The 27,147-nt window shown below is 37.7% G+C and overlaps 1 protein-coding gene across 1 annotated transcript in view; it reads left to right on the plus strand.

Annotated features, from left to right (window-relative positions):
• The window catches only part of LOC148351627 (dnaJ homolog subfamily C member 17-like), a 61,043-nt gene that overhangs the window by 4,582 nt on the left and 29,314 nt on the right, over window positions 1–27,147 (plus strand). Inside the window, exons 2-10 of the mRNA XM_088354964.1 lie at window positions 6,350–6,419; window positions 9,032–9,090; window positions 12,268–12,355; window positions 12,491–12,564; window positions 14,814–14,898; window positions 16,468–16,499; window positions 19,582–19,659; window positions 21,017–21,097; window positions 21,614–21,688. Coding sequence (XP_088211090.1) covers window positions 6,350–6,419; window positions 9,032–9,090; window positions 12,268–12,355; window positions 12,491–12,564; window positions 14,814–14,898; window positions 16,468–16,499; window positions 19,582–19,659; window positions 21,017–21,097; window positions 21,614–21,688 — 642 coding nt within the window. The remainder of the gene's footprint in view (window positions 1–6,349; window positions 6,420–9,031; window positions 9,091–12,267; window positions 12,356–12,490; window positions 12,565–14,813; window positions 14,899–16,467; window positions 16,500–19,581; window positions 19,660–21,016; window positions 21,098–21,613; window positions 21,689–27,147) is intronic.

A 27,147-nucleotide genomic window follows, 5' to 3' on the forward strand; every position in this document is an offset into this window, starting at 1 on the left:
GTTTAAATCTATGCTTAAAACACACTTCTATTCTGTAGCTCATAAATGACCTATATTTCATGTAGACAATTTCTATGTATTAATTGTTATTACAATATCCATTGCAGTCTAGTCATCCTGGAAGGGGGATTACCTCACGTGTAGTCCCTTCTCAAGGTTTCTTCATTTTCCTCATGTTGATGTTTTTGAGTTTTTCCTTGCCCTCTTGTAGGTTTTAGATCAGAGGATGGTGTAATAACAGTTTTTGGTCTGCAATAATCTGTGGTTTGTGCAGCCCTTTGATACTCCTTTTGATTAAGGGCCATACAATTAAACATGACTTGTTTTACCACCAGCGACTATAAATTAGAAAAATACTACAAATTAGCTATTCATTTCAAACAATTTGTAAGAAAATTATAATGTTTAGTGTAATGGTTTGTTTTCCAAATAATGTCCGATTTTATGAGTGGGAAGGAATTTTACTACTTGTATTGCTATCTGGTATTGATTACTACTTAAGAATTGAGTATTTGTAATGTTTGAAAAAATAAATTTCATCCAAAACCACTATACAAGTTTTCTTTTATGGCCAAAATACAAGTTTATATTTTAGGACATTTTAATCAACTTCAGAATATTTATGCTGTATTTTCCAGATAATAAGGTGCACCTGCAATGTCAAATTGGCCCAAAATTGGAAATAGTGCCTTATAATTTGCTGCACCATATATACTGTTGAATGAGGTGGATACAATTGGAAATGCATAGTTACAATTAAATGATACTCTTCACTGTAACTGTTCTGTCTTTAAGAAACATATAGAGGGATCTTCCAGTGCCCTCTTTTGCTTAACATGCTAATTGTTCAAACATGATTTTTACATTTCAACCAATGATGAAAGGATTTCTTATAATAACCAAAATGCAACAATTGTATTTTCTGGGGCTTTATTCATTCTTCAGGGCCTGGTTACTTTTCATCCAATTGTTTGTAATTCTCAAATAATCAAATTGAATAAAGTCAAAAGGATAAATAATAAATAATGTTTGGTTCACAACTTTTTTTGCTAGTGTGAGGTCATTGTTCTGCCTTTGAGAAACATATAGAACGAAAAATTCACAACTTCACCAGCAGCACAAATGCAGATTTTTGAATGCTCGTTGCGCTCCCTTTTCTGTTGTTGCATGTCCTTCACTAGTTGTCCAGCTGGCAAAAAATGAATACCTCGGAGTGAGGATAGCAAGGTGACCAATTATGAATGGATGAATGAATTATTTTAGTGGTGAAACCACATGTCTTTATATGAATTTATGTTATATGAAATAAGTCATTTGAGGTAATCTGTATTTCATTTTTTATGCAACCTTAGCTGTTACTTTATTTTCAATTACATGCACCTTATTATCCGGTAAGCCTTTTATACTATAAATATATTACAAAGTACTTTTTGGTGCACTTTATAATCCGGTGCACTTTATATTGCAGAAAATACTGTTAGTATATTTTTCCTATTAAAAATATCCCCAACTTTCTGTAGAAGGTGCGGTTGAATATGGGCCTGAATATCATTTCGATATCATGCTTATGTGCTGGAATGTGTACAGTATTAAAGTAGTTTCAGTACTAATATCAGTCTAAAATTAGATATTGACAATTATTGAATAAAGTTTAAATTGGTTACAAAAAGGTAACCTTTGAGAAGTTTTAAAAGATGTCAAATTGTACATTGCATTCTCATTTTTGCTTGTATAATGCTGAGTACAGAATAGCATGGAAACATTTAGAAGAGTTGTGAAATGTTGTTTGCGCTGCTCCCAAAAAACAGTCTATTTGAATTTGTGAAATATGCTTTGGCAAAGTGTTCTTTCAGTAACATTTTAAACTCAATAAGTTACAATATGTTCCAAGCAAGTAATAGTTGAATGTCAGTACACTACAATTGGGTCCAACTTGAGATTTATAGTACACTTAAGAAAAAGAAAAAGAAGCAGTGTGAGGCAAAATTAGTTTTAAAATATTAAGCGCATGTGCATGGCACTGTTCCGTAGCTTTGCGTGTCAGCGCTGAGGAGCGCTAAGTGTTTTCCAAGTATTAAGGGAAAAAAACTGCCTAATTATGACCTCTTTCCCCTTGAACTATTCATTGTTTGAACCCTGCATGGAGGAATGGAGTGAGAAGGGATATGCGGCTCTTACCACCTTCTCCTTTAAATAAAGTCAGCACGCAAAGTCAAGTCAAGTCATTTTTATTTGTATAGCCCTAAATCACAAAGAGTCTCAAAGGGCTTCACGGATTATAACACTATATTACACAGACTATTTTTCAGCCGACAAGAAGAGTACGTTATTCATATGCTATGGAAAAGACTAAATTCACTTCAGGGGGTACAGGTGTTTGTTTTAAATGATGGGAAGTGCTTTGTTTAAGCTTTTTCATCATGGTTCAAGACTAAAGGAAGGTAATAACACATGAAAGGCAAAGTAGAATTTACGACAAATCCAAATTACCGTATTTTTACGACTATAAGGCGCGCACCTAAAAGCCTTTATTTTTTTAAAGAGCTGACTATGCGCCTTATAATATGGATTCATATTGAGTAACAGGGTCTCACAACTAAGGCAAGCAGCCGCCGACTAGATTTTCCCCCGTAGGCAATCTAGTCCGCGGTGTATGCTGGGATATATGTATACCGGCGTTTCATTTCCTAACTGATGTGTCAATCATCATTTGAATCGGTCACTATTGGCTAATGTTATTCGGAGGTAAAGGAGGCGGGTCTTTTTTAGCATTTACAAGCTTGCGAAGGCTAAAGCTGGACACAAAAAAATCCTTCAATTGGCCGAAAAAGATGAATGTGAATCACACGTTAGGATGCTCTACGGCCTGGAGAATAGTTTTTACTACTGTAGTCTGTATTCGTCAATAGAAATTATGGGGCTAAACAGACAGCTAGCAACAAGCAACGTCCATCGATGCAGATGCTTCTCTGCGAATTTTGTCTTTTATTTGTTGGCATTATTGCGTGTTTTGGATTGTGTAAATATTTTACACTGTTGGATTTACTACACTCACGGATTCTAGAGAACCACGGTTGCATATTATTATTGAACGTGATGGCTGCAAGACTACTTTGGTGAGCTACCCGGCTTTATATTTTCCCAGTATCTTGTTTCAGACTGATCTTGATGTTTCTGTGATGAGTCTATTTTGAAATTCAATTCAAAGTGTTTAAAGAACAGCGTTTCCCTGCACAATGAAATTCGGACTTTGCTGTTCACACAGTTGCCAGTGAAAATAAAAACCAAGAAATAGTTGGCATTTCTTGAATCCCAAGAGTTTAACCTTCGTAATGACGTATTTGAGTGATTGGTGACATCGTACAGACACCGTGTCCGTATGTGTCTGAGACACGTATTTGCTTCTTTGCGAGCCGTCGGAATGTTAAGGGGTTAATAAGTTTGACTGAACTATCTGACTGTTTTATTGATGTTTCCACAGTAGCGCCATATAGTCTGGTTCACCTTATGTATGGAAAATATAGGACAAAAAAAACTATTTTTAGGGGGTGTGCCTTATAGTCGTGAAAATACGGTAATCGTTTACCTGACTAGTGACTTAAAATTAGCCCCCATCCTTTTTGGGTGGGCAAGCACAATCAAGGTCATTCTTCAAACAAATGCCGTTTATGTTACCCCTTTCACATTAAATAGAGAATAATTTCAAAGTCTTGTTTTCTTCATTAACAAAAGTCACTCATGTACCATGGTTGTTTGCTCTCTGCTCCAAAATGTTGTATATTGCTGCATCCCATCTGATTACAAGTTGTAATCTTACATGGCTTGCAAGAAGTATTGACTTAAACTATAATATATTTAGGAATGTCTATTCTTTGACGAAAGCAAAGTTTAAAGTATCATTTTTTTCCAAATAAAAAATGATTACTTCTAAGCTTCTCAATGCCTCGACCATACTATCTATCTATTTTAAAACTCATTTGATTTTAAAAAGTGTGTTTTTTTTCATGGAAAACACACAGATGTCTGAGTCACCCTGAACTTTTGAATGGTAGAGTATATACTGGACTGTCTCAGAAAATTAGAATATTGTGATAAAGTTCTTTATTTTCTGTAATGCAATTAAAAAAACAAAAATGTCATACATTCTGGATTCATTACACATCAACTGAACTATTTCAAGCCTTTTATTATTTGAATATTGCTGAATTTGGTTTACAGCTTAAGAAAACTAAAAAATCCTATCTCAAAATATTAGAATATCATGAAAAAGTATACAAGTAGGCTATTCAACTAATCACCTGAATCATCTAATTAACTCGAAACACCTTGCGAGGGTTTCCTGAGCCTTAAAAACACTCAGCTTGGTTCAGTAAACCAAATCACTGCTGATCTGACTGCTGTCCAGAGGACCATCATTGATACCCTCCATTAGGAGGGTAAGACACAAAAATAAATTTCTCAAAGAGCAGGCTGTTCACAGAGTGCAGTTTCAAAGCATATCCACAAAAAGTCTGTTGGAAGGGAAAAATGTGGCCGGAAACGCTGCACAACCAAGAGAGATGACCGCAGCCTTAACAAAATTGTGAAGAAGAGCCGCTTCCAGAATTTGAGGGAGCTTCAAAGACAGTGGGCTGAAGCTGGAGTCCAGGTATCAAAAGCCACAGTTCACAGACGTGTCCGGGAAATGGGCTACAATAGCCATATTCCCATGGTCAAGCCACTTCTGAACTCAAGACAACGGAAGAAGCGTCTGACTTGGGCTATGGAGAAGAAGCACTGGACAGTTGCAGAGTGGTCCAAAGTCCTCTTTTCAGACGAAAGCAAGTTATGCATTTCATTTGGAAGTCAAGGCGCCAGAGTCTGGAGAAAGGCTGGAGAAGAGCAAAATCCAAGTTGCTTGAAATCCAGTGTGAAGTTCCCACAGTCAGCAATGGTTTGGGGAGCCATGTCAGCTGCTGGTGTTGGTCCACTGTGTTTCATCAAGTCCAGAGTAAATGCAACTGTGTACCAAGAGATTTTAGAGCACTACATGCTTCCATCTGCTGAAAAGCTCTATGGAGATGAGGATTTCATTTTCCAGCATGATCTGGCACCTGCCCACAGTGCCAAAACCACCAGTAACTGGTGCACTGACCATGGCATCACTGTCCTTGATTGGCCTGCTAATTCCCCTGACCTGAACCCCATCGAGAATTTGTGGGGTATAGTTAAGAAGAAGATGAAAGACACCAGACCTACAAATGCAAATGAGCTGAAGGCCGCTATCGAAGCATCCTGGGCATCAATAACACCTCAGCAATGCCACAGGCTGATTGCCTCCATGCCACGCCGGATTGATGCAGTAATCCGTGCAAAAGGATTCCCAACCAAGTACTGAGTGCATCAATGGACATTTTCAAATGTTTGATTTAGTTTTGCTGTTATAAAATTATTTTTTTTACTTGGTCTGAGGAAGTATTCTAATATTTTGAGATAGGATTTTTGAGTTTTTTTCAGCTGTAAGCCAAAATCAGCAATATTCAAATAATAAAAGGCTTGAAATAGTTCAGTTGATGTGTAATGAATCCAGAATGTATGACATTTTTGTTTTTTTAATTGCATTACAGAAAATAAAGAACTTTATCACAATATTCTAATTTTCTGAGACAGTCCAGTATACAGTTGGCGACAACTGTGTCATTGTTGTCCTAGGGGCAGAAAATAAAATGTAAATGTCCCAGGGAAATTAACCACTGCACATCAGGCTTTTTAAAAAAAAAAGCAAATAAGTTGACAGTTTGTGGACATCTTTTGTAAAAAAATTCCACAACACACAGCTAACATTCAAGTTTTAAAAATTCCAACCAACCAGTTCCCTAGCGTTAATTTGTCAGGACAGCTCGGGTGTTGATTTGATCACCAGAATAAAGGCCCTTGTTTGAAGTTAAACACAGGCATGATTCTGATTTCTGAATATAAAGTACTACTTTCTTTTGATAAACCTCCATGTGAGAGTGTAACGGTATCACCGGTGGAAAGATCTGGGGGGTGGTGAGGAAGAAGGCGGTAGGGGGGCGGCAGTCCGAAGTCGAAATCAAAAGTTTGAACGTAGTGTGGTTGTGAAAGCGCAAAACACTGCGGTTTTTTTCAAGGTGTAGTGAGGGATGGAGTTTTGGCCAACCACAATTGTTACTGTAGGAGTTTTAAAAGCGCGGCCCAATCATAGGCAAATTTTTTTAATAGGTCGCTAGTGATACACTGAGGAGCCAAGGGGGCGCCACCCTGCAAAAGTTTGGGAACCATTAGTGTAAATTGTTATGTGAAATATACCCTCAATTATTTTCCGTAACTGTTGTTTTCTTTTTATTAGATCAAACAAGCCTATCGAAAGAAAGCTTTGAAATGCCATCCGGACAAGAATCCCAACAACTCAAAAGCAGGTTTGTGAATTCAACCTCTCAAAGCAAACAACAAACAAACAAACAACATAATCATTTTGTCGTTTTAGGGCACACAGAGTTTGACTGATGAGCATGTCTGCCTCAAACTTCACAGGTCCTGGGTTCAATTCCAGATACAGGCCTCCCTATGTGGAATGTACATGTTCTCCCTGTGTCTGAGTGGATTCTCTCCGGGCACTCCAATTTCCTCCTATTAAGATAAATCATGCATGTCAAGTTGACGGTTGATTGGGGAGTCAACAATTTACCTAGGAAAGTGTGGGTGTATGAATGGTTGTATGTGCCCTGTGATTGGCGGCACCCATGCCACTATATCCCCTGCCCACTCCCCAGAATCAGCTGTGATGGGATCCAACCCCCTGCGGCCCTAGTGAGGATAAGCGTCTGAAAAATGAATGAAAAATAATACTTATTATGTTCTTAATCTTTCATGAAAATCGAACATTTGAAATACTAAATTATAAATTATCTGCCAACAGATCAGCATTTTGTCAGTAAATTGTATTAATGTATTGATTGACACACTAATATTTTGTATATCTGTTGAAGATATTTTACATTTTATTTTCGCACTGTTGAACTTTCAACCATCAATTGCAATAAAGAAAGTATCAGTAAAGCTCATAAGTCTTAATTTCGGTCTCAGTTTTGTAAGAATGTCTTAAGGAAAATGCATAATCAGAAAAAAAACAGGAAAAGAAAATTTTACTTGGAAAAGCTATTACTTTTCTTACTGCAGTAATTTCCCCTTCCAATTTGGGTTTTTTTTGTACTGAAGTTTTAACCATTCAGTCCTTGAAGCTATCAGTAAAGGTCCTTTTAGGTCTAAAGTTAGGTTTCAATTCTCATTAAGTTCCTTTGCAGAAAGTTGGAGGACTCGCCCATTTTCATTCCTATGTATATGGGAACCTCACACAAAAAATGACAAAAATACAGGTCTCGTAGTTTTTTATTAAAAATCTTTAATGAGAATTTTGTAAAAATTATCCATTTCATTTTAAACAATTTTTACTTTACACTGACAAGACAAACATGTTGTTCCATATTAGTAGAAAAGTGCTTTAATGTAGGTATATTTTTTCTTGTTTTTGCTGTTATATTTGAAATGATATAATTAAAACAAGCAAAATTGTCTCGTATGTAAAGTATAATTAGTTTACTGACTTTGGTGTAACTATTTCTTTGACAAAATTGCTTATTCTACTAGAATTTGTTGTAATTATGGTATGAGTAATAATACCGAAAATAAGTACATTTTCTCCAATGGGGTGATACTTTTTGTATTGCAAAACTTGTTAGTATTGAATTTGAATTTTTAGACATTTGACCTACCGTAAATTCCGGACTACTAGCTGCTCCTTTAAATATGGTGTGATTTAATCTTTTTTTCTTTTGTTGGCGGAGCCGAAGCGAGCTGCTCTTTTTCACAACGCATGTGCTCTAAATACCACACACACACACGGTTGTGACATCTGGAAACATTTTGACATCCTTCGAAAGAAATAAGTCCATGTTTTTGTCAACATCATTACTATAATACACATCAAGGGCAAAACGGGAAATTTAACATTACCGGTACTTTATTATAATAAAGTACATTGCTATAAAACACATTTTCCTGATGAGTAAAAACACATTCAAATAATTTGACAGGGAAAAATACGGTAATAAGATATCTCCATTATCTACACTGCTTATCCTCACTAGGGTCGCGGAGGTGCTGGAGCCCATCCCAGCTATTTTCAGGCTGGGGGCACCTAGGGGACACGTTGAACTGGTAGCCAGCCAGTCACAGGGCACTCAGGGACAGACAATTCACTCGCTCATTAACACCTCGGGACAATTTGGACCAGGCGATTAACCTGACATGCATATTTTTGGAATGTGGGAGGAAACCGGAGTGCCTGGAGGAAACCCATGCAAGCATGGGAAGAACATGCAAACTCCGCAAAGGAAGGCTGGTAGTTTGATTTTAACCCATGACCTCAGAATTGTGTCGCAGATGCGCTAACCACTCATCCGCCGTGCTGCCCAATGGCAATTCAACTTGTTGTTATTTTATTCAAAATTAATCTTAAAAGATGGAAATGTAAAAATACGTATTAAGATTTGATACAGTCTTTATGAAGTATTAATGATACATAAGCACTAACTGTACACTTAAAATTCAAGTTACTGCAATTTTTATATGAATGCACGCACCAATCGTTTTTAAAGTACTTTTATTATTTTGTCTGTCGAAGTTTGTATGTGCAAACTGGAAAAACTGATGCTGGCGGTAAGTAGTCATGAGCGGTCTCGATTGGTCTTTAGTTATAGCCTCTGGGACTGCTCGTGAACTGGATTTTCCTACGTATTAGAGTACGATTGAAAAAAACAAAACCCTCGTATACCAAAATTCTCGTGTTCAGAGGTGCTTTTATAAAGAGGTACCACTGTATTGTCTCTGTTTTGCATTTTGAAGACACCAGACGCCTATTATTGAAAACCCTTTACATTCAAGTTACAAATTGAGATTTTTTTTTACACACAGACGATGATTGTAAGCACTGATGTTTACTCTTATTTGTCTCTTTGTTTTTTTTTTTTAGCTGAGCTCTTCCACCAGTTGTCTCAGGCCCTGGAGGTGCTTACTAATGCTGCTGCCAAGGTATGAGTACAGCTCCTGAAGACAATAGGAACTGTGACACAACTGCTTCCTATAAAGATTATATCACAATATGACAATAAGGGGTGCAGCTTACGACTATTTCAATAGTCGACTGGTAACCGACTATTGAAGAGATAAGTCGAATAATTGAAAATATATATATATATTTTTTTTTCTTAAATCTATCATGATATTGATTTAACTATGGTACAATGAACATAATACGAAATCCTACAAAAATTAAATGCTTGAACAACTTGGCGCAGTGCACGGTCAGTAGAGACATAAATCAACAAATGAACCTCCTCCCAATTTTTCGGGACAGGCAAATAAATAATAAATTCAATTCTAATAAACATGTTTTTATCCCTGTAAACCAAAAACAAGCTTATGAGCAGCAGAAGTGCATAATGCACATTCAGTGGTCAACTGCAAAGTATGTAACACAAGAACTTAACAATTCTTAACAGTTGGAAATAATACAGTTTTAACAACTGACGTTAGTCGCATCATCTACCTCTTTTGCAGAAAATGGTCCATGGTCACTCAGTTTTTCCTACTGCATCCATTATTCACAATTATCAAATACATTTTTCAGGCACGGTCTGGCATTCCACTCAAGCTTGCCTTTATAGCAAAATAAAAGGGTATAAAATGTACAATGCATATCATCAAACCAGTTTTGGCTTGAATGTTATTTGGATCTTAACCAGGTGAGTCAAACCACTGTTCCCTGCTCCTGACTGATGCGCATTCTCTTTAAATGAAAAAAATGCATCAATTAGCATCTTTTTTCTTCTCCAGTCTGGCAATTTTGTTTAAAACCAATGCAGCCTGTGGCCCAAAAAGTTTGCCCGAACTTAAGTGTAAACAAACCTTCACAACACATTGCATTGCTGTACCTATTTACTCACAGCAAAACAGATAGTAGACTACCGAGACAACAATGGCAATCTATGATAACATTGCCGTCTGCCAAAAAGGACGAGACAAATCAGTCCAACAAAAAATTGTCTTAAAAAAATACCGTACAAAAGTTGTTTTACGGTGGACACAAATTATTATGATCAAAATAACATATAAAATACAGGGAAACCGTATACTTTGGCAGGCATGATATTCTATCTGCGCAGCCATTTTCCTTATGTTGTATTCTCTCAAACAGTTATTCTAGGGTCTAGTGAGGCCCCAAGCATAAATTCATTGTGGGCCACCAGCTGACCCCCACGCACAATAGAATTTCACAAGGACAGACTTTGGGCCTTGGTCATTTTAATAAATAACCTACAAATTGTAGCATGTATACCTTAATTTTAATTAAAAGTTATAAATATTACATACACAAATTTGAACTCTTGAAGTTTTCTTCAGGAGAAGACTGAGTTTCTTCCTGGCCCTCATAAGTGAATTGCCTCATAGTTTTTCTAGATCTTTAGCTGGAAAGATCCTGTCAATTACAAGTGCCTGTACAGTGGAGGTAAATACTGGGTGGTTATTACAGGAGGAAGGTCTCGACTGTGTAGTGGAGGGAGATGCTGGATGACTCTTCAGCTGGCAAAGATAGAAAATCATTGCTTTCGGTTTCTTTAGGCACTAATGTAAGAAACTTCAGCAAGGACCCTCAAAGAAATGTATACAGAAGGTAAATAGGTTATGAATGGTAAATAGGCTATATTACTTTCATCCATTACATGGGTTTAATATTTCCAGAATATTTAGCAATTCTTGAAAAAGACAGTTCAATGTTTATTGTAGAATAAACCACTTTTAAAGTTTATACAAATTATTTGACACTACAAAGGCTGCACAGTTTGACGATCTATGAACAGACTCACAGCTTGAAATGCTGTTGCAGCTGTAAAATAATACATACAGACTAGTGGCCTCACTGTCACAGATTTGCTGATGACAGCTTTCACCTTTCCAAACAACTAATAACGCGCCACGTTTAAAAACAATTACATTTTCTGGTTCGACTAAATTATTGGTTCTAAATGGCAATCATATAGCCACAACATTCTGTGTAATCTTATTTTACCATTAATGGGCTTTTTTAAAATTAAAAGTACTAGGTTATTGTAGACTACTTAATAAAAAAGCAATAGCTTTTGACGTTAAAAAATCAACATGAATAACGTATGGTCATGCTAATGCGAGCGTGAGTAAAAATAGACTAGCACCATTTGCACTGTATCATTCATAATCAACGGTAGGGAAAAATACTATTGATCTCTGTTCATTATTATATTGCTCCTGGCTTACCAGCATCTTGCTTTATTCGCTCCTTTTTTTTCTTTTTTTTTTATTCAGGAGGGATAGTTTCTCTTCATAATGAAGGTCTCAAAACGCAATTTTTAATTCATCACTAAACTTCATCAACTGCAATGCAAACTTTGAATCTCTGGCGCCAGTTGGTGGGGGCCCCAAGCAACTGCCTGGTTTTCCTGGTGAAAATTGCCTCTGCTCCCAAACTCGTTGTTTGTATTGGGGGAATCTCAGCATAACGTCTTTCTCACCCGCATTTAGAATATAATAGAATAGAATATACCTTTATTGTCGTTGTTACAAAATGGGTTAACATATTGTGACAACGAAATTGGGCATTTATTGGCTGTGTATCATTCAAAAATATTGATAAGCAACGGAAGTATATTGAAGATGGATCAGGTGAAAGAGCATAACAACCTTTTCTGGGTTAATAATAATATAATAATAATATAAGATATTGTCAAGTCCTTGATTTACACATTCATGATTTATTTATTATCTCATCTCATTTCATTAGCCGTACCGCTTATCCTCATTAGAGTCGCGGGGGGGCTGGAGCCCATCCCAGCCATCTCCGGGCAGTGGGCAGGGGACACCCTCAACTGGTTGCCAGCCAATCACAGGGCACACAGGGACAGACAACTCATTCGCTCATTCACACCTAGGGACAATTTGGACCGGCCAATTCACCTGAAATGCATGTTTTTGGAACGTGGGAGGAAACCGGAGTGCCCGGAGGAAACCCACTTAAGCACGGGGAGAACATACAAACTCCGCACAGGAAGTCTGGAGCTGGATTTGAACCCACGCAGGAAGTTCCCATGACATGAACTGTGCCGCACAAGCGCTAACCACTGTGCCGCCGTGCTGCCCTTATTTATTATCGCTTTTATAATTTTTTTTTTCCAGGCCTCCTATGACAAGGTCCGCGCTTCCAAAAAACGAGCCGAGGAAAGAGACCGAGAACTTGATGAGAAGACAAAGAAGATGAAGCTTGGTAGGTTCCTTCTAAGAAAGACCAATTGCAAGAGTTTGTTGTTGTAATAAACCCTAAAAAATGTTTTAATGTGTTATATTGTCTGGACCCAAAAGGAATGTGGAAAGTATGTTGATCCACTGTATGTCTTGACAGATCTTGAGAGAAAAATCCAAGAACACAAAGCTAAGGCCGCAGAGGAAGAGGAAAAAAGAAAATATGAAGCAGAGGTGAGAAATGACCAGAGAATACACTACCGTTCAAAAATTTGGGGTTACCCAAACAAATTTGTTTTCCATTAAAAAGTCACACTTTTATTTATCAAATGATTTGACCAATGTCTGTTTTGCGCTTACTAATCTCTTCCGTTTTTTTGCTTTTTCTTTACCACTCTGCCTTAAAGGCCAGAATTGTGGAGTCGCCTCTTCACTGTAGATGTTTACACCTGTGTTTTGTGGGTACTAAGTAACCAAGCTGCTAGTTGAAGAACTGTAATGTGTCTATTTTGCAAACTACAGACTCTAGTGTACTTGTCCTCTTGCTTGGTTGAGCTTGCTACTTCACTTTCAACTCTGGCTAGAGCCTTTATGTGCTGTTTTCCTACACTCTGTTGTCGGAGATCTTCACTTTTTTCTTTCATGGAATAACCTTCATTTCTTGAAACAAGAATAAACTGTCGAGTTTGACATGACTGTAACATTTTCCTGGCCATTTTGAAAGCTGAATCACAACCATAAATGTGATTATCCAGACACTTGACTTGCTTAAAGGAAGGTCAGTTTTATAGCTTTTATAACCAGTGAAACTGTTTTAAGCTGTAGCAACATCACAATGGTTTTCTAATCATCAATTGGCCTTCTTGCGCAATTACAAAACACAATATACCATTAGAAAACTGTAGTACTGGTTGCTGCACAAGGGCCACAGTACACCTATATAGAACTGGTTGCTGGATAAGGGCCTCAGTATACCTATACAGATATTGCATTTTAATAATTTGTAACAATGTATGCAGTTTATTTCTGAATAGTTTGATGTTGTCTTTGTTGGAAAAACTGTGCTTTTCTTCTAAAGATAAGAAGATTTCTGAGTGCCCCTGAACTTTTGAACGGTTGAGTATGTGTTTGGAAAACCCAAATATTACTAAAATTCTCATTCATGCATTCTTTTATTCACCCATGCCTGCTGTTACAGTGCAGTTTATATATTTGAAAACAAGCAAAGAAAAGTTACAACAACAATCTGTAGCCAACCCATCAATTCATAGATTGGGTTAATTGTGTTTCAAGCTTCCAATGTTTGGGGCCTACACCAGATGCATCATCTTTTCACTGCCACAGCATAATGATATGTAAACCAATTTAGACAGATTATATTGCATGACTAGACACATATTGATCAGATAGGAAAATACCGTACATTAAATTATTGTCCATCCTTCTAGATTGAGTCACATGACACGATTCTTCTGTGGCATTGTTTTGTGTGGTAAAAATAACCACTAGGTGGCATTATCCTAGTTTTATTCAACTCGTACCCTACTCACGTGCAGCTTTTTCTTTTCTAAAAATAGTACATACAGTAAGACCTCGGTTATCGCAGTTAATGGGGACCAAAACCACCCGCGATTAGTGAAAATCCGGGGAGTAGCAACGCCACTTCAAATGGAAAAAAAAAAATCTCGCGTGAGCGGGGGGAGGATTTTGTACGGGAGTCGGATTTGGGCACAACACCGGCGCGCGGTTTTGGTGCGGCTTCCGCTTCACCGCCCCCTTACCCCCACAGGTCCCCCCTACCCCTTTCCCCCCCATCGCGGCCCGAGCGGGAGACGTGACGTGTGTGACTTTTACATCCGCGTTAACAAACGCATTTTGTAGAATACGATCCCGCTTTATTGTTTAAATAAACGCGTTATATAGACTACCATCGCCCAATTATTTTAATTAGCTCGCTTTATGGTTTCAATAAGCGTATTATATAGAATACGATCGCTTTTGTCGTTTACGCGAGGGGGGAGGATTCTGTACGGGAGTTGGATTTGGGCACAACACCTGGAAACGAGAACGGGTCTGGACCAGTGTGTGAAGTGCCTCCATTTTAAAGACTAGGGTCATCGGCCGAGGGGGATTCCCGCAGAAAGTGAAAATCTGCAAAGTTGCGATGCCCCTTCAAATGAATGAAATGAATGAAATGATTTTTACCATTACAGACCGCGAAGCTCTGAATCCGCGAACGTCGAACCGCGAAGTAGCGAGGTCCCACTGTATTACCTTTGTATTCTATCGATTTACAGATCGTCTTTTAGAATTCACTCATGACTAAAATGCATACTTTTTGTAATCATAAATGAGTTTGTATACCCGTTATGAGTGTTGCTATTTTGACTCTCACAATAAACATAATGTTGTCATTAATGTATTGCTGCTAAATAAAATGTCAACATTCCTTCACCATGGTATTATTTGACTTTCTCCACCAGCTTAATCGTATTCGGGCAGAGAACGAAAAATTTATCGAAGAAGAAATGAAACGCCGGAGAGAGCGAATGAAAAGATTGCTAGAAGGTACTTTAAGTTTTGATTTATAACCTGACCTAGTGTGCATGTTTTGTGAGGAAAACAAACCAGGCAGGCTTTATGGAGGTTTGTCTTGCCTGTTTGACTTTTGCACTCACGCAATTGTTTGAACCCCTGCAATCAAACAGTCATGGTTTCCAAAGTGACCTGTTATTTTCGAGATGTGAGTCACACTGAAATAATTGATAAATAGAATAAAATGTTATCAAATTGTTTAGTTTTGGGTTTACTTTTTTTGAGCCATCTGTAAAAAATAACCCACAACATACTGATAGACTCACTGATACCATTAATACTTCATTATAAATTAGTGTAGATAATTGTAATTGTAATAATTGGGTAGATTTTCTGCTTTTTGTTCTCATTTCCTTGTAAGATAAATCTCATCTCATCTCATTAGCTGCACCGCTGATCCTCAGTAGGGTCGCGGGGGTGCTGGAGCCCATCCCAGCAATCATCGGGCAGTGGGCAGGGGACACCGTGAACTGGTTGCCAGACAATCGCAGGGCACACAGGGACAGACAACTCGCTCGCTCATTCACATCTAGGGACAATTTGGACCGGCCAATCCACCTGAAATGCATGTCTTTGGAATGTGGGAGGACACCGGAGTGCCCGGAGGAAACCACGCAAGCGCGGAAAGAACATACAAACTCCGCACAGAAAGTCCGGTAGCTGGATTTGAACTCACACAGGAGGTTCCCAAGACCTTAGAACTGTGCCGCACATGCGCTAACCGCTGCGCCGCCGTGCTGCCCCGTACGATAAATCATTTCACAAAATTCAAAATAATTCATTAATAAAAACAACTTCATAGGTATCTCCCATGCGTACATCTATTCGTTTCTGTTTGTAAAAGCAGATACCAGTAAGCTGTTGCAAGTACTAATACTTGAAAATATGGTCTAGTATCTTCCAAATACCAACACCCGACATTGATATTAGCTATTCCTACTTTCATTCATTTTGACTCAACTTCTTGGATTTGAGTTCTAGCTCCAAGAATTATTTTGTCACTTTTTGACCAAACTGTTTGGACAGTGAAGAAAAGCCATACTCTTTTAACACTTTAAAACTAACATCTTTTGTCTGTCGCACAGACATGTTGGAATGTTCAAACAGGAAACTCAAACATCAAGCCAAATATACACACTCGAACCTCCAGTTTGACCCGGCAAGTACATTTTGGCATGAAAACTCCCATGCTGGAGACATGAGGAAATAAGAGTCCATAAATCACGGGTATGGATATTGTGTGAAGGTAAAGGAAATTGGAAGTGTTGGCTCACGATTAGACTTATTTTTGTGGCCGCGCAATTACTCATGCAAAGTCAGCATATCTTCAACTTGCACGCAGTCGGCCCCCCCCCCCAAAGTCTGGAAACCGTCCTCTTTGTCTTTTTCTAAAGAGGCACTCTCTACTTGATCTTAAGTCTTTGGTATTCATTTCATTATCCCACAGTCCAGATAAAGGTATTTAGATAATATTTAATATTTGAAGATATGAACATTGTTTATTTTTATTTTTTTTTCAAATTTCAACTTCTTCTGTTTCAGATAACCGCCCGACGGTCAAACCACTATTGAAGGTAAAGACTAGAATTGAAATTCTTTCTTCAACCCCTTGCCATCCTCATTGGAAAACGTGAGACATTAGTAGAAGTCAATACCCTTTGGGCCATTCCTAGCTGTTTGTATAAGTCCCAATATGTTTTAAGTTGCCAAAAGGTAATTGTTATAGTTCTTTCTCTGTGGGACATTAGATGATTTGCAAAAAAGTATATTAAATAAGAATAATGCCAGAGGCTGCTTTCCATGTAAAAAAATCTGTATGCCACTTTTTTCCCTCGCGTAGTTTCTTGAGATCGTTTAGGCTCATTTTGACCTTAATTATTTTACATAAATAATGGTTTTAAAAAAAAGCAGAGTGGTTTTGTAAAAATAGTCACAAAATAGTGCAAACGAGGATACTGACGTATTTACGTTCGGTGCAGACTGTGCTGGGCGGAGAGAAGTGTGCGCAGTGTGTATAGTTCCGTCCACTCTTACCGCTCACCTACTGTGTGCATGGCTGTTTGAAGTTTGTTTTGTGAGTTTTCATCATAGTGTCTCAACACTGAACATACATTGTTTAATGAGCTTCCAGGATTTTTTTAGCGATTTACAACCAAAATAGGGCCTGTTGGTGTGACACCTTGACTGTAAACTGTAGTTGGAACTGTGCCCTTTATATCCAGGACCAAATATTGGCCGACCTACGAAGGGGTTAGGTTCCGGACGATCGTTCGTAAGTCGAATTTGTTCGTAAGTCGAAGTAAATCGAATTTTTTCGTAAGTTGTTTCAGTACTGTTTTGTATATCTAATGTTTATATGAGTATGTTTAAGGCTTGTATAAGTAACCTGTATTGTTTTTTTACTGAATAATAAACATTTCATAAAATTATATGCTCCATAGAGATAAATAAAGTGAATTTTAACTTACCTTTGGGAAATGCTCTTCAAGAGGTCCTCCTCTGTGGTAAAAACTGGCCCAAAAAAGCAATACAGTACACTTTCTTATGATTACACATGAACCAGGAAGTAGAAGATTTCTTTGGGGTGGATGCTGGGTGACCCCTCACAGCGCCACGCGGCGGAAAGAAGCACTATAGTAATGTCCTGTACTCGGAAAAAGGTGCACTCAATACAAAATTTATTGACAGCAATGTGCGGATATTTTTCGACATCCCGGAAAAAATGTTTGTATCTACCGTTTTGTGTAAGTAAAATGGTCGTAAGTAGGGGAGCGTCTGTACTGGCATCACGCAAGTTATGCACGCACCAAATTTGACTCTGAACTAGTTAGAGTTGGAATGTTATAGATTAAATTTGCATGATTATATTTTCATCTCCGAGCCATTTATACGAATGAAAAGAGTCATATCTGGCCAGTGAGCTTTAGGTTTTCCGACCGCTGTTTTAAAGGCTTAAAATATAACTGGTACTGCTAATGTTTTGAAACATTAAACCGTGTTTTAAAACTTAAAATCTGTTCAGCGCAGGAAGGAATAAGTCCCACACTTTTCTGTTTTGTTAGAACAACAAACTATTGCTGGTGGACAGTGTCATGTATTGTGTTTTAAGCGGACTGATTTAGATATGTTTAGACTCAAATTTCAAAATTTTCTGTTTCCTTTTTGATATTTTGCAATTCAATGTTGAGATTTTTTTCTACTCAAAACTGGCAACATTTTGAAGCTGTAACTCAAGCCTTTGCAATCAAGAAAATCCTTAACATTTGACTTTTACCGCTACTGCTAGTTGCATGAACTTTCACTGTCCCTGAAATTGTGAAATGAAATGTTTATTGAAGGTATTGTTGGATACATTAATCAAAACATGACACAAAAAAACTAATGCTGAGAGTGAGCATGGCCGAATTTGGTCACCTTACGCCCCCTCCCCTAAGAAAATTTGAAAAATCTATTTCTGCCAACCTTTGCTTAAAGGTTTGCACCGAATATGCACTAACAACCCGGTCAGGCAAAAAATTCCAAATATGGTATCCTAAAAGAAATAAAATTTCCATGCAAGTTGCTGGTAGGTCTAGGCACCTGTAACTTATATCTGTGACCACGTAAACCATCAACACGACATAATTCAAAAAATTGATCAAAGGGCACATCGATCATTCCATGAAGTACTTTGAAAACAAAAATTACATCAAATCGAATTCTGCGGAGCTCCAAAAAGTCCAAGTTCAGTCTTTGTAGTCTTTCCGGATATGACAAGTTGTGCATCCCACGTATCCGCTTCATATAGCGACGTTGAACTCCTTCCAGTAGGTTAATGTCTTTGAGTAAATAAGGGTTCCACACAACGCTATTATATTTTAACCCGGGTCTAACATAAACGCAAAACATTCGAACTAAGAAACTTTAGGTTTGAAGTAAGAGTGACACCCAGATCCTTATGTTCAGTAACAACATGCAAATCATGATCATTAATGTTATACAGCAGAACCGAACCGTGAAAAAACGACTGTGCTAAGCATTTATGAGATGACATTTGCAGTTGCCACTGTTCGGACCAAAGAAAAACTGATTTAATGTCATTTTGAAGAGAATCCATTGTTCCTGCAACCTGGGTTTTTGGTAAGAAAGCCGACAGTTTAGCATCATCGGAAAAATTGAGATTTCACTACTTTGAATGACCTCTGGTAGATCGTTCACAAAAAAACAGGAATAATAATGGTCCTAATACTGAGCCCTGCGGCACCCCGCTACAAACTTCCGACCACGCTGAAATTACTTCTTCTTCAACCTAGAGCTGGATCAACATCTTTTGGCTCACATTCAATAATACTTTTTTCTTTTGTGATTGTTGCTGGGCCTTGACACTGTGATTGATTGGGCAAGTTGCGTAAGATCTGGTTTTAGCAGCACAGGAATTCATGTCCATCATGCCTATCTTGCAAGATTTTCATTGAAGCAGGCTTACCAAGAATTTCTAAAACAACATCACGTGTTATGGTGGGAATCAAGGCTGAGTTAAAAATATGAAATTTTTCTTCTCAAAAATGAGTGAACCAAAATTCTTGTTTAAAAACTTTGTCATACATTTAGCAAGTCCTGTTTGCCTTTTTTATTCTCCCTGTTTACGGTTACATCTATTCTGTCTTCTCTTTCCAGTTAAGGTGGAAGTGCAAAAAGAGTGACAATACCAATGGTGGTTACACCGAGGACATACTTTATAGACTACTAATAAAGGTAAGGGGTATTGACAAAAACCATTATCACGCTGAAGGTTCAAGTTGTTTTTGAAAAGGAGTGAACAGTTTTCGAGGACATCAAAAGTTACCATTACTCTTCAGTTACTGAAAAGGCATTGTGAGGAATACCTATTCACATTGTGTGATCAGGTGAACAGACTTTCTTGAGTCATAAGTACAAAAATGAGTTGCATATAACTACTCCCAGACTGTGCAAAATGGTTTTAATGGTACCTCGTTTAATGTCAATACTTTTACTTACAACACTCTAAAATCTGGATTTAATAATAAGCAACATTTGATCCAAATGAATCAATGTATTACTTCATACTGACAGCAAGACAAACACATACAATAACAAGGAAAATAAAAGGGGGGAAAAATAGAGGGATATGACCAAGATAGATAGATAGATTACTTCATACCAAACGTTTTGGGTCAGGAGTGTTGCGAACCTCAACTTGTTTTGTCACATTTGCTGGAATGTTTTGGAAAAACATCCCAACACAATGGCGGACAATCTTGTCCGCTACCTTTAGGTGGGCTTCACGTTACATACAATATAAAATATATGCAAATTCCTTGAACTTCGAGTGCTTAAAAAAATCCACGTTTATATGAAAGTTCATGTATTTTTGCTTATTATACAAAACAATCTAGTTTTTTAATGGATAAAAGTGTTTTTTTGACACCAGGAGGTGCTAATCATCCTAATGTTTAAAGAAAATCAGGGTGATTTATTATTATTATTTTTTTTTTTTACACAACCCCTCAAATTGGTCTTTTGGTTAAAAACAACCCCTCCTCTATTGGATCAAAAAAATGTATCAATTTTGTTTGAAACAATTTCAAAAATGTGTCATCACATTTAAAAGCCATCCACTCCTATATTATAAAACCACGCAGGGAAAAAAAACAGTTTATTTTAACATAACCCCAAAACATATAAAATAATCCTCAGAAACTGTCGTTTGGGTTTTGTTTCAAGAAAAACAACTTTAATGCTTTAAATCGAGAGTTGAAGCATTAAACAACTACTTTAAGTCAAAATGTATGTTGTTGAAGCAGCTTTAAAGCATCAACATTTGATTGAAAGCTTTAAAGCTGCTTTAAAGCTTTAAAATGACCCAACTTGACTGCAGTTTTTAATGCTTTTACCTTTTCTATTGAATCAGCTCTCACCTGAGCTACTTATTACTATTATTTCTATTCCAAATATTCTGGGATCTGTCCCGGTTTTCCATTTCCAAGGGCTTTAAGTAATCATTTCCACACTGAATTTTATTAATAGTTTTAAATTTGACGTTGTTATATTTATCGCTTCTGGTCTGACATTTTTCTTTTTCTCCTTTCAGTATGGACAAATTTCTATTGTGACTATATCAAATTCGAAGAAAGGACTTGGAGCTGTAGAATTTGAAACTGTGAAGGCAGCTGTGAGTACCAAACAATTATTTGTTAAAAGCAAAATAAATCTTGTTTTCATGTTTTAATAAATACACAGTGCAATATCCTGTTTTCATATTTGCATAAATACACATCCCTTTACATAGACTCTTCCACATTATTGGTTATTGTTTTTTTAACATATAATGTCTGTAAGAACACAACACAAATAAGAAATTAAAATTGAGAGAAAGGATCTACAAAGGATATACAATCAACATAGCATACTTTGCTAGTGGATTAGAAAGACGTATGGGTACTGATCTTGCCCTTCTTGTTATAGATTATTTACACAAATGTGTCACATTTATGTCTGTAAAGTGTTTGATATTTTACATTCATTCTATTGGCTTCCTGACCACATGATCTTTGCACTCTCTGGTAGGGGATGAGTATGGATTTTAGTTATATTGTCAATTAAGTTTTTTTATGCTTCTGGAAATCACAACATGTATATACCTTTCCACTACAATACTAACCTTGATTTTTTTGAATTTTATTCTTAGGAGATGGCAGTGAATTATGAACAGGGCCTGCGAGAAAATCCATTAAAAATTTCATGGATCGAAGGCAAGCCACTGGTAAATACATAAACTCTACTATCTTTTTTTGTTGATGTGCTTTCCCTGTTTTCGTCCGCTATGGTGTGTTGATTTATACGCTACGCGGAGGATCATGGAAACCGAGCAGCCGTGAGAGATGTTGTGCCTAAATTCAACCCCCCTGCAAAATCTGACTTCCCTTTGCGTGAATGCGCACTATGTATTCGACAGAAAGTGTGTCGCGATCGTAGTCTGTACAATGTGTTTATTAAGCCATATTGATTGGCGTGATTAAAACCAAACAGTGATCATAGCCTATATAATGAATTTATTGAGACATTTTCAAACATCACCAACGCTACAGTGCTTAGAAGTATAGTTCACGCAAAAGAGGCCACCAGCACCCAATGGTGCAATGTGCCCCTTGTATGTGTTAAATACAGAAACAGAACCAGCTATGGAGAGTGCGCCTTTCAACCCGGTGCGCCCAATAATCTTTGGTTTTACTTTAGGTTGTCAGCTATCATCATTTGCTTCTATTGCCCGTCTTTGCGCATTTTGTATGGGTATAAGATCTTGCTTAGACCGTCCTGGTGCACTGGTGCTCATTAGTGGTCCTGACCTGGGGGGCCTCAGAAATGTTGTTCTCAATACTAAGGTAGCATGATACCCCAAAGGGTTATTTCTAAGGTTTTGTATTAAAGAAGGAAAACGTTTTCCTATCATAACCCATTATTCATTATCTGCACCGCTTATCCTCAGTCGGGTCGCAGGGGTGCTGGAGCCCATCCAAGCTATCTTTGGGCAGTGAGCAGGGGACACCCTGAACTGGTTGCCAGCCAGTCGCAGGGCACACGGACAGACAACTCACTCGCTCAGTCACACCTAGGGACAATTTGGACCGGCCAATTAACCTGACATGCATGTTTTTGGAATATGGGAGAAAACCTGAGTGCCCGGGGAAAAACCATGCAGGCACCGGCAAAACATACAAACTCCACACAGGGAAGTTACGGTAGCTGGACTTGAAGCCTAATCCTCTGCACTATGTGGCTGCGCACTAACCACCCAGCCGCCCCTATCATAAACTATTATTTTATTATGTTTTGATCACCCTTTTTAAAAATGTATATATAGTCATAAATGATTCATTCTAAATTACCCCATCAGCTCTTATTCTTTAGAGATAACTTGTATTTCACCCTTACAAGCCCCATTGCTAAGGCAGATTTAGGTTGTGTGCACTGGGAATTGTCACACTGATCTTTTGAAATGTTATTACACTAACTTACTTAGCCCTCTTGATATCCAAGGCTGATTACTTCATAGATTTGACTGCACTCGAGACTGAAAACTAAACAAATGTCGAGGGATTTTTAAATCAGTCTTCCCTGGGAACTGCTCTAAAAAAGAAGGACCCAGATGACATAATGTTGATCCACATCTGGTTTAAGGTCAGTGGCCAAAACCTTAGAGGACCCGTAGTATTGGATTTTATCTGAAATCAAACAATCGTATCTCTCCCCTGTTATTTATCCTGCTCTCACCTCTTCACATCAGACAGCTGCACACACACCCAAGGAGAGGCTGTTGTGAGGAATGGCTTCCAGTCCAAATTTAGTGTTCTCTACAGGGAGCAGACACATGCGCGCATTGAGTACACTGCTTCAGTCCAAAATGTGAGACCCAGAAGACTTGGATGGAGCATTTGTTTTGACAACCCTACCTCATAGTCAAATGGGATTCACCTGTAATTACTTGTGTGGTTTTTTCTAGGACAAACTGATGTCTCCCACAGGAACAAATGACACCTGCAGTTATTATAATGTTAGCCAAAAAAACAGATACGAATTGATGACATTGATGCATGTGGTTGTCACCTTGTTTTTTTATTATGGATATTTTGGATTGTAAAATAGTAAAATGAAAATGTTTCCATCATGTGGAAGTGTTTTCCTTGTCCGATTTAAAATGTGCTGTATGTATAACCAAGTATGCCACTTTTTTAAAGTGGATTTTTTCATTAGAATAATCGTTTGAGGAGTCCTTGAAAAACTGAATCATTTCTGTCTTAAGTATGTTTAACACAGTGCTTTAAGAGTTCCCAGAGCCCATATGCTTAGTTTTCTCTGCGCATATCTGCTTTTATCGTACTTTTAGCAATCATGTTCAGGGCGGAACACATTAGGTAGGAAGAACGGTGAGTTGGAGGTTGTGCTGGTGAGTGATGTCATTCTCATCTCTGCTGGTTCTTTTCTTTCTATATTTTACTTTAGCATGAAAATGTTGAAAGTGAGAAAATGCCTGCTTCAGTTAGAGTCCAATCACCAACCCAAACCCTCAAAAAGATGGAAAATAGAAATGTTTACTCGAGTGCCTAGAAGAATTGCATGTACTTGCACGCACATCATGAACGAGCTGACTGATGCTGTGATGATGACATGATCCAGGAGATGGCGGCGGTGACTAAATACGTTTCAAATTCCGTACAGCTCCTTTAAAGCAAAACATTTTTAATATAATATTAAAAAAGACCATTTGGTAAGGCTTAGACAGTTCAGAATTAGTTTGAGGAAAAATGTGACTTTTTATTAGGCATGGAACGTCGCCAGGTATCGCTGTCAGTGCCAGCCTTTTCCTTTTAAAGTAATTGTCCATACAGGTATCTACTAATTTGTAGTGGCCTCAATTGGGAGCCTTTCATTAAAGGACTCCTAAATTAGTAGCCATTTTTTTGCAGAGTCAAATACAATTAGCTTACACTAACATATTAATGACTAATTTATAATTTGGGTTTTGGTATTGGGTTTAGAAACGTGGAATTGAACATCAACATGTATGACTAATAACCTCTATTTAATGCATTTTCATGCTCAACGAATTGTCAGAGTAAAACGCTAACATTAAATTGTTCTCTACAGTACATCTGAAAAGGTATTTTGTATCTACTACGTAAGTATAGTGTGTTTAAAATAGTCCGTACATGCGTCACGTCTACACTCGATCAGCCTTATAAAACTGGAGAGGCATTACTAACTTCTCACGATGCAAACCAGATGCAGGGGGGCCTACTTTTTCGGCTTGTTGTTTATTTTATAGCTCGTCAATTCGCTAGTGATTGAAAGGTGCGTTTTTAACCAAGTTAGGATGAAAAGACCGAAGAAAATACTCTTTAAGTCATCAAATGTATTCAAGGTCATGCAATGTACTATTTGACCTAGCACCCTTATAATTATGGGTGATGGACCTTTGTAATTTGATAACAACCCAGTAGTTCCCAGTAATACCTTACTTGCAGTGAACATCTCATGCAATCATGTAGATCCAGTGAGCTCAGGTCAATGTGCAAGGCGGTTAAGGTCAAAGAGAAGATTCATGTATTTTCTTTTACAAATTGAAGAGCAGCTCGATTGCAAGCAATTTGCTTTTACTTTTGTTCCTAGTTCCTTGTACATTAAATGAATAAAATGAAAGGGAGTTTGGACACATTGACCCTTGATCGTAGATAACAGGGTGGCTTATGGCTGTATAGAGAATAGCATAGATTTGAGACAGCACAATACGTAGAATAAAAAATCCTGTTCTCTGCCACTTGTTAAGGGTACAAAATAAAACAGGCGGTAGCAGAAGGCTATTTTGATATAAAAATGGATGTCTGTGTACTGTCTAATCATTCTTATGATGAAGTTTTAAACATTGTCTTGCTTTTATGTAGGTTTTAGATTAGGGGTGGTGTAATTGTAGTCTGTACAACCCTTTGAGACTTCTTGTGATTTAGGGCTATACAAAAAACTTGTCATGTATGATGCCGTGGCAAATGCTGAATATGTATGTGCCATTAATAACAAATAGAAGTTTCAATGTTTTCACAATAAAACAGTAGTCATTTGTAAGTACTATCACAGAATAAAAATAAAACCGGTAGTCATTTCTTGGGGGAAAAATGACACCGTATGTAATGTGGCTTTACCCAATGTGAAATTTCATAGTAGTCCTTTTTCGAACGCATTTTATGATAAAAATACAATTGGATGCTTTAACACATTACAAGAGTCTAACTTAAGACAACAGATACACTGGTTTTGATAAGTGTGAATTTTACTGATTTAGATCAAAGCAATGGTAGCATATTTATTATTTTGGGACAAATATAGTGTAATTTTAGTTTGGTCAAGATGTTATTGCGGTATGGATCAGTCCCGGTTTGCATTGCTTCTGTCCCAACTTGGTCAAATGTCCTGAAGTGTCTTGACGGACAACTCAAAATAATATCAATTTGATGAGTTGGTTATGTGTGAGCGAAACCTGTACTGCATTTCGGTAGCACCAATTTGTGCTGAAAGACGCGAGTCCATTAGAGGGACAGGTCCCTCATTTGCCAAAACAATATTTTCATTGTTTAGTTCATCCCTGACGGATTTCATAAATCATATGAGCGTTGCTCAAAGATATAACTGCTCTTTTGACTGCACTTTTGGTATTCTGTCTGACAGCAAACTCAAATGTTTGGATGGACAGAAGTAGAACCAGATGTGATTGAGATTTTTGCTGTGCATGCAAATCTGTTGCGGCTTAAATATTGACAGCCCATACACACACCCCCACCCCACCCCCCTCCTCAAAAAAAAAAAAAGAATCAATCATATGGTGGACCACTTGTTGATCCATAGTTTATTTGTCACTCTTATGCAGCTATGTAAAATATATAAATGTATTTGTACTTATCTTTGTAAAACATAGGTTTTGCCTTTACACGTTTGAGCAATGGGCATTTTTCTTTACTCTGATAAACTTTGATTGAAAGCAGATCGGCGCCTTGCATGGCTGCATGGCCGCTATTGGTGTTTGAGTGTGTGTGTGAATCGGTAAGTGTGAAGCACATTGTAAAGCGCTTTGGGAGGTCTTCATTGACTTGAAAAGCGCTATATAAATAGATAGATAGATAGATAGATAACCAATGTGACGTGCAAATGCCCACTCTAGCGTGTTATATTGAATGTCTAAATAGTGCTACACAGAATACTTATTGCAATAAGATTCGGTAATGTGCAATGTAGGGAGTGTGGTTTAACGTGGGCTTTTACTCTGCCGGGTAGAGTTAAAGAGCCTCATGGCATGAGGGAGAAAATATCTCTTCAGTCTGTCCGTGGTACAAGACAGTGACAGCAGTCTGTCGCTGAAACTGCTCTTCTGTCTAAAGATAATGCTGTGTAGTGGATGCGATGTATTGTCCATGATTGACCGCAGCTTTTCCAGTGCCTGTCTCTCGGCTACGGTTGTCAGGCTGTCCAGCTCTGTGCCCACAACAGAGCTCGCTTTCCTCGCCAGTTTATTGAGACACGAGGCATCCTTCTTCATGACGCTGCCTCCCCAATGCAGACCATTTACCATTTGAACTGCTCTTACACATCATTACATAAAAAAATGCTTACAAATTGCACTGATTGCATGATTTTGCTTGTAAATTTCTGTAAAAAATAATATAAATTATTGTGGCA

The sequence above is a fragment of the Urocampus carinirostris genome, chromosome 15 (assembly GCF_059441175.1).
Source record: "Urocampus carinirostris isolate Australia breed hairy pipefish chromosome 15, RoL_Ucar_1.0, whole genome shotgun sequence".
NCBI classification, from domain to species: domain Eukaryota; kingdom Metazoa; phylum Chordata; class Actinopteri; order Syngnathiformes; family Syngnathidae; genus Urocampus; species Urocampus carinirostris.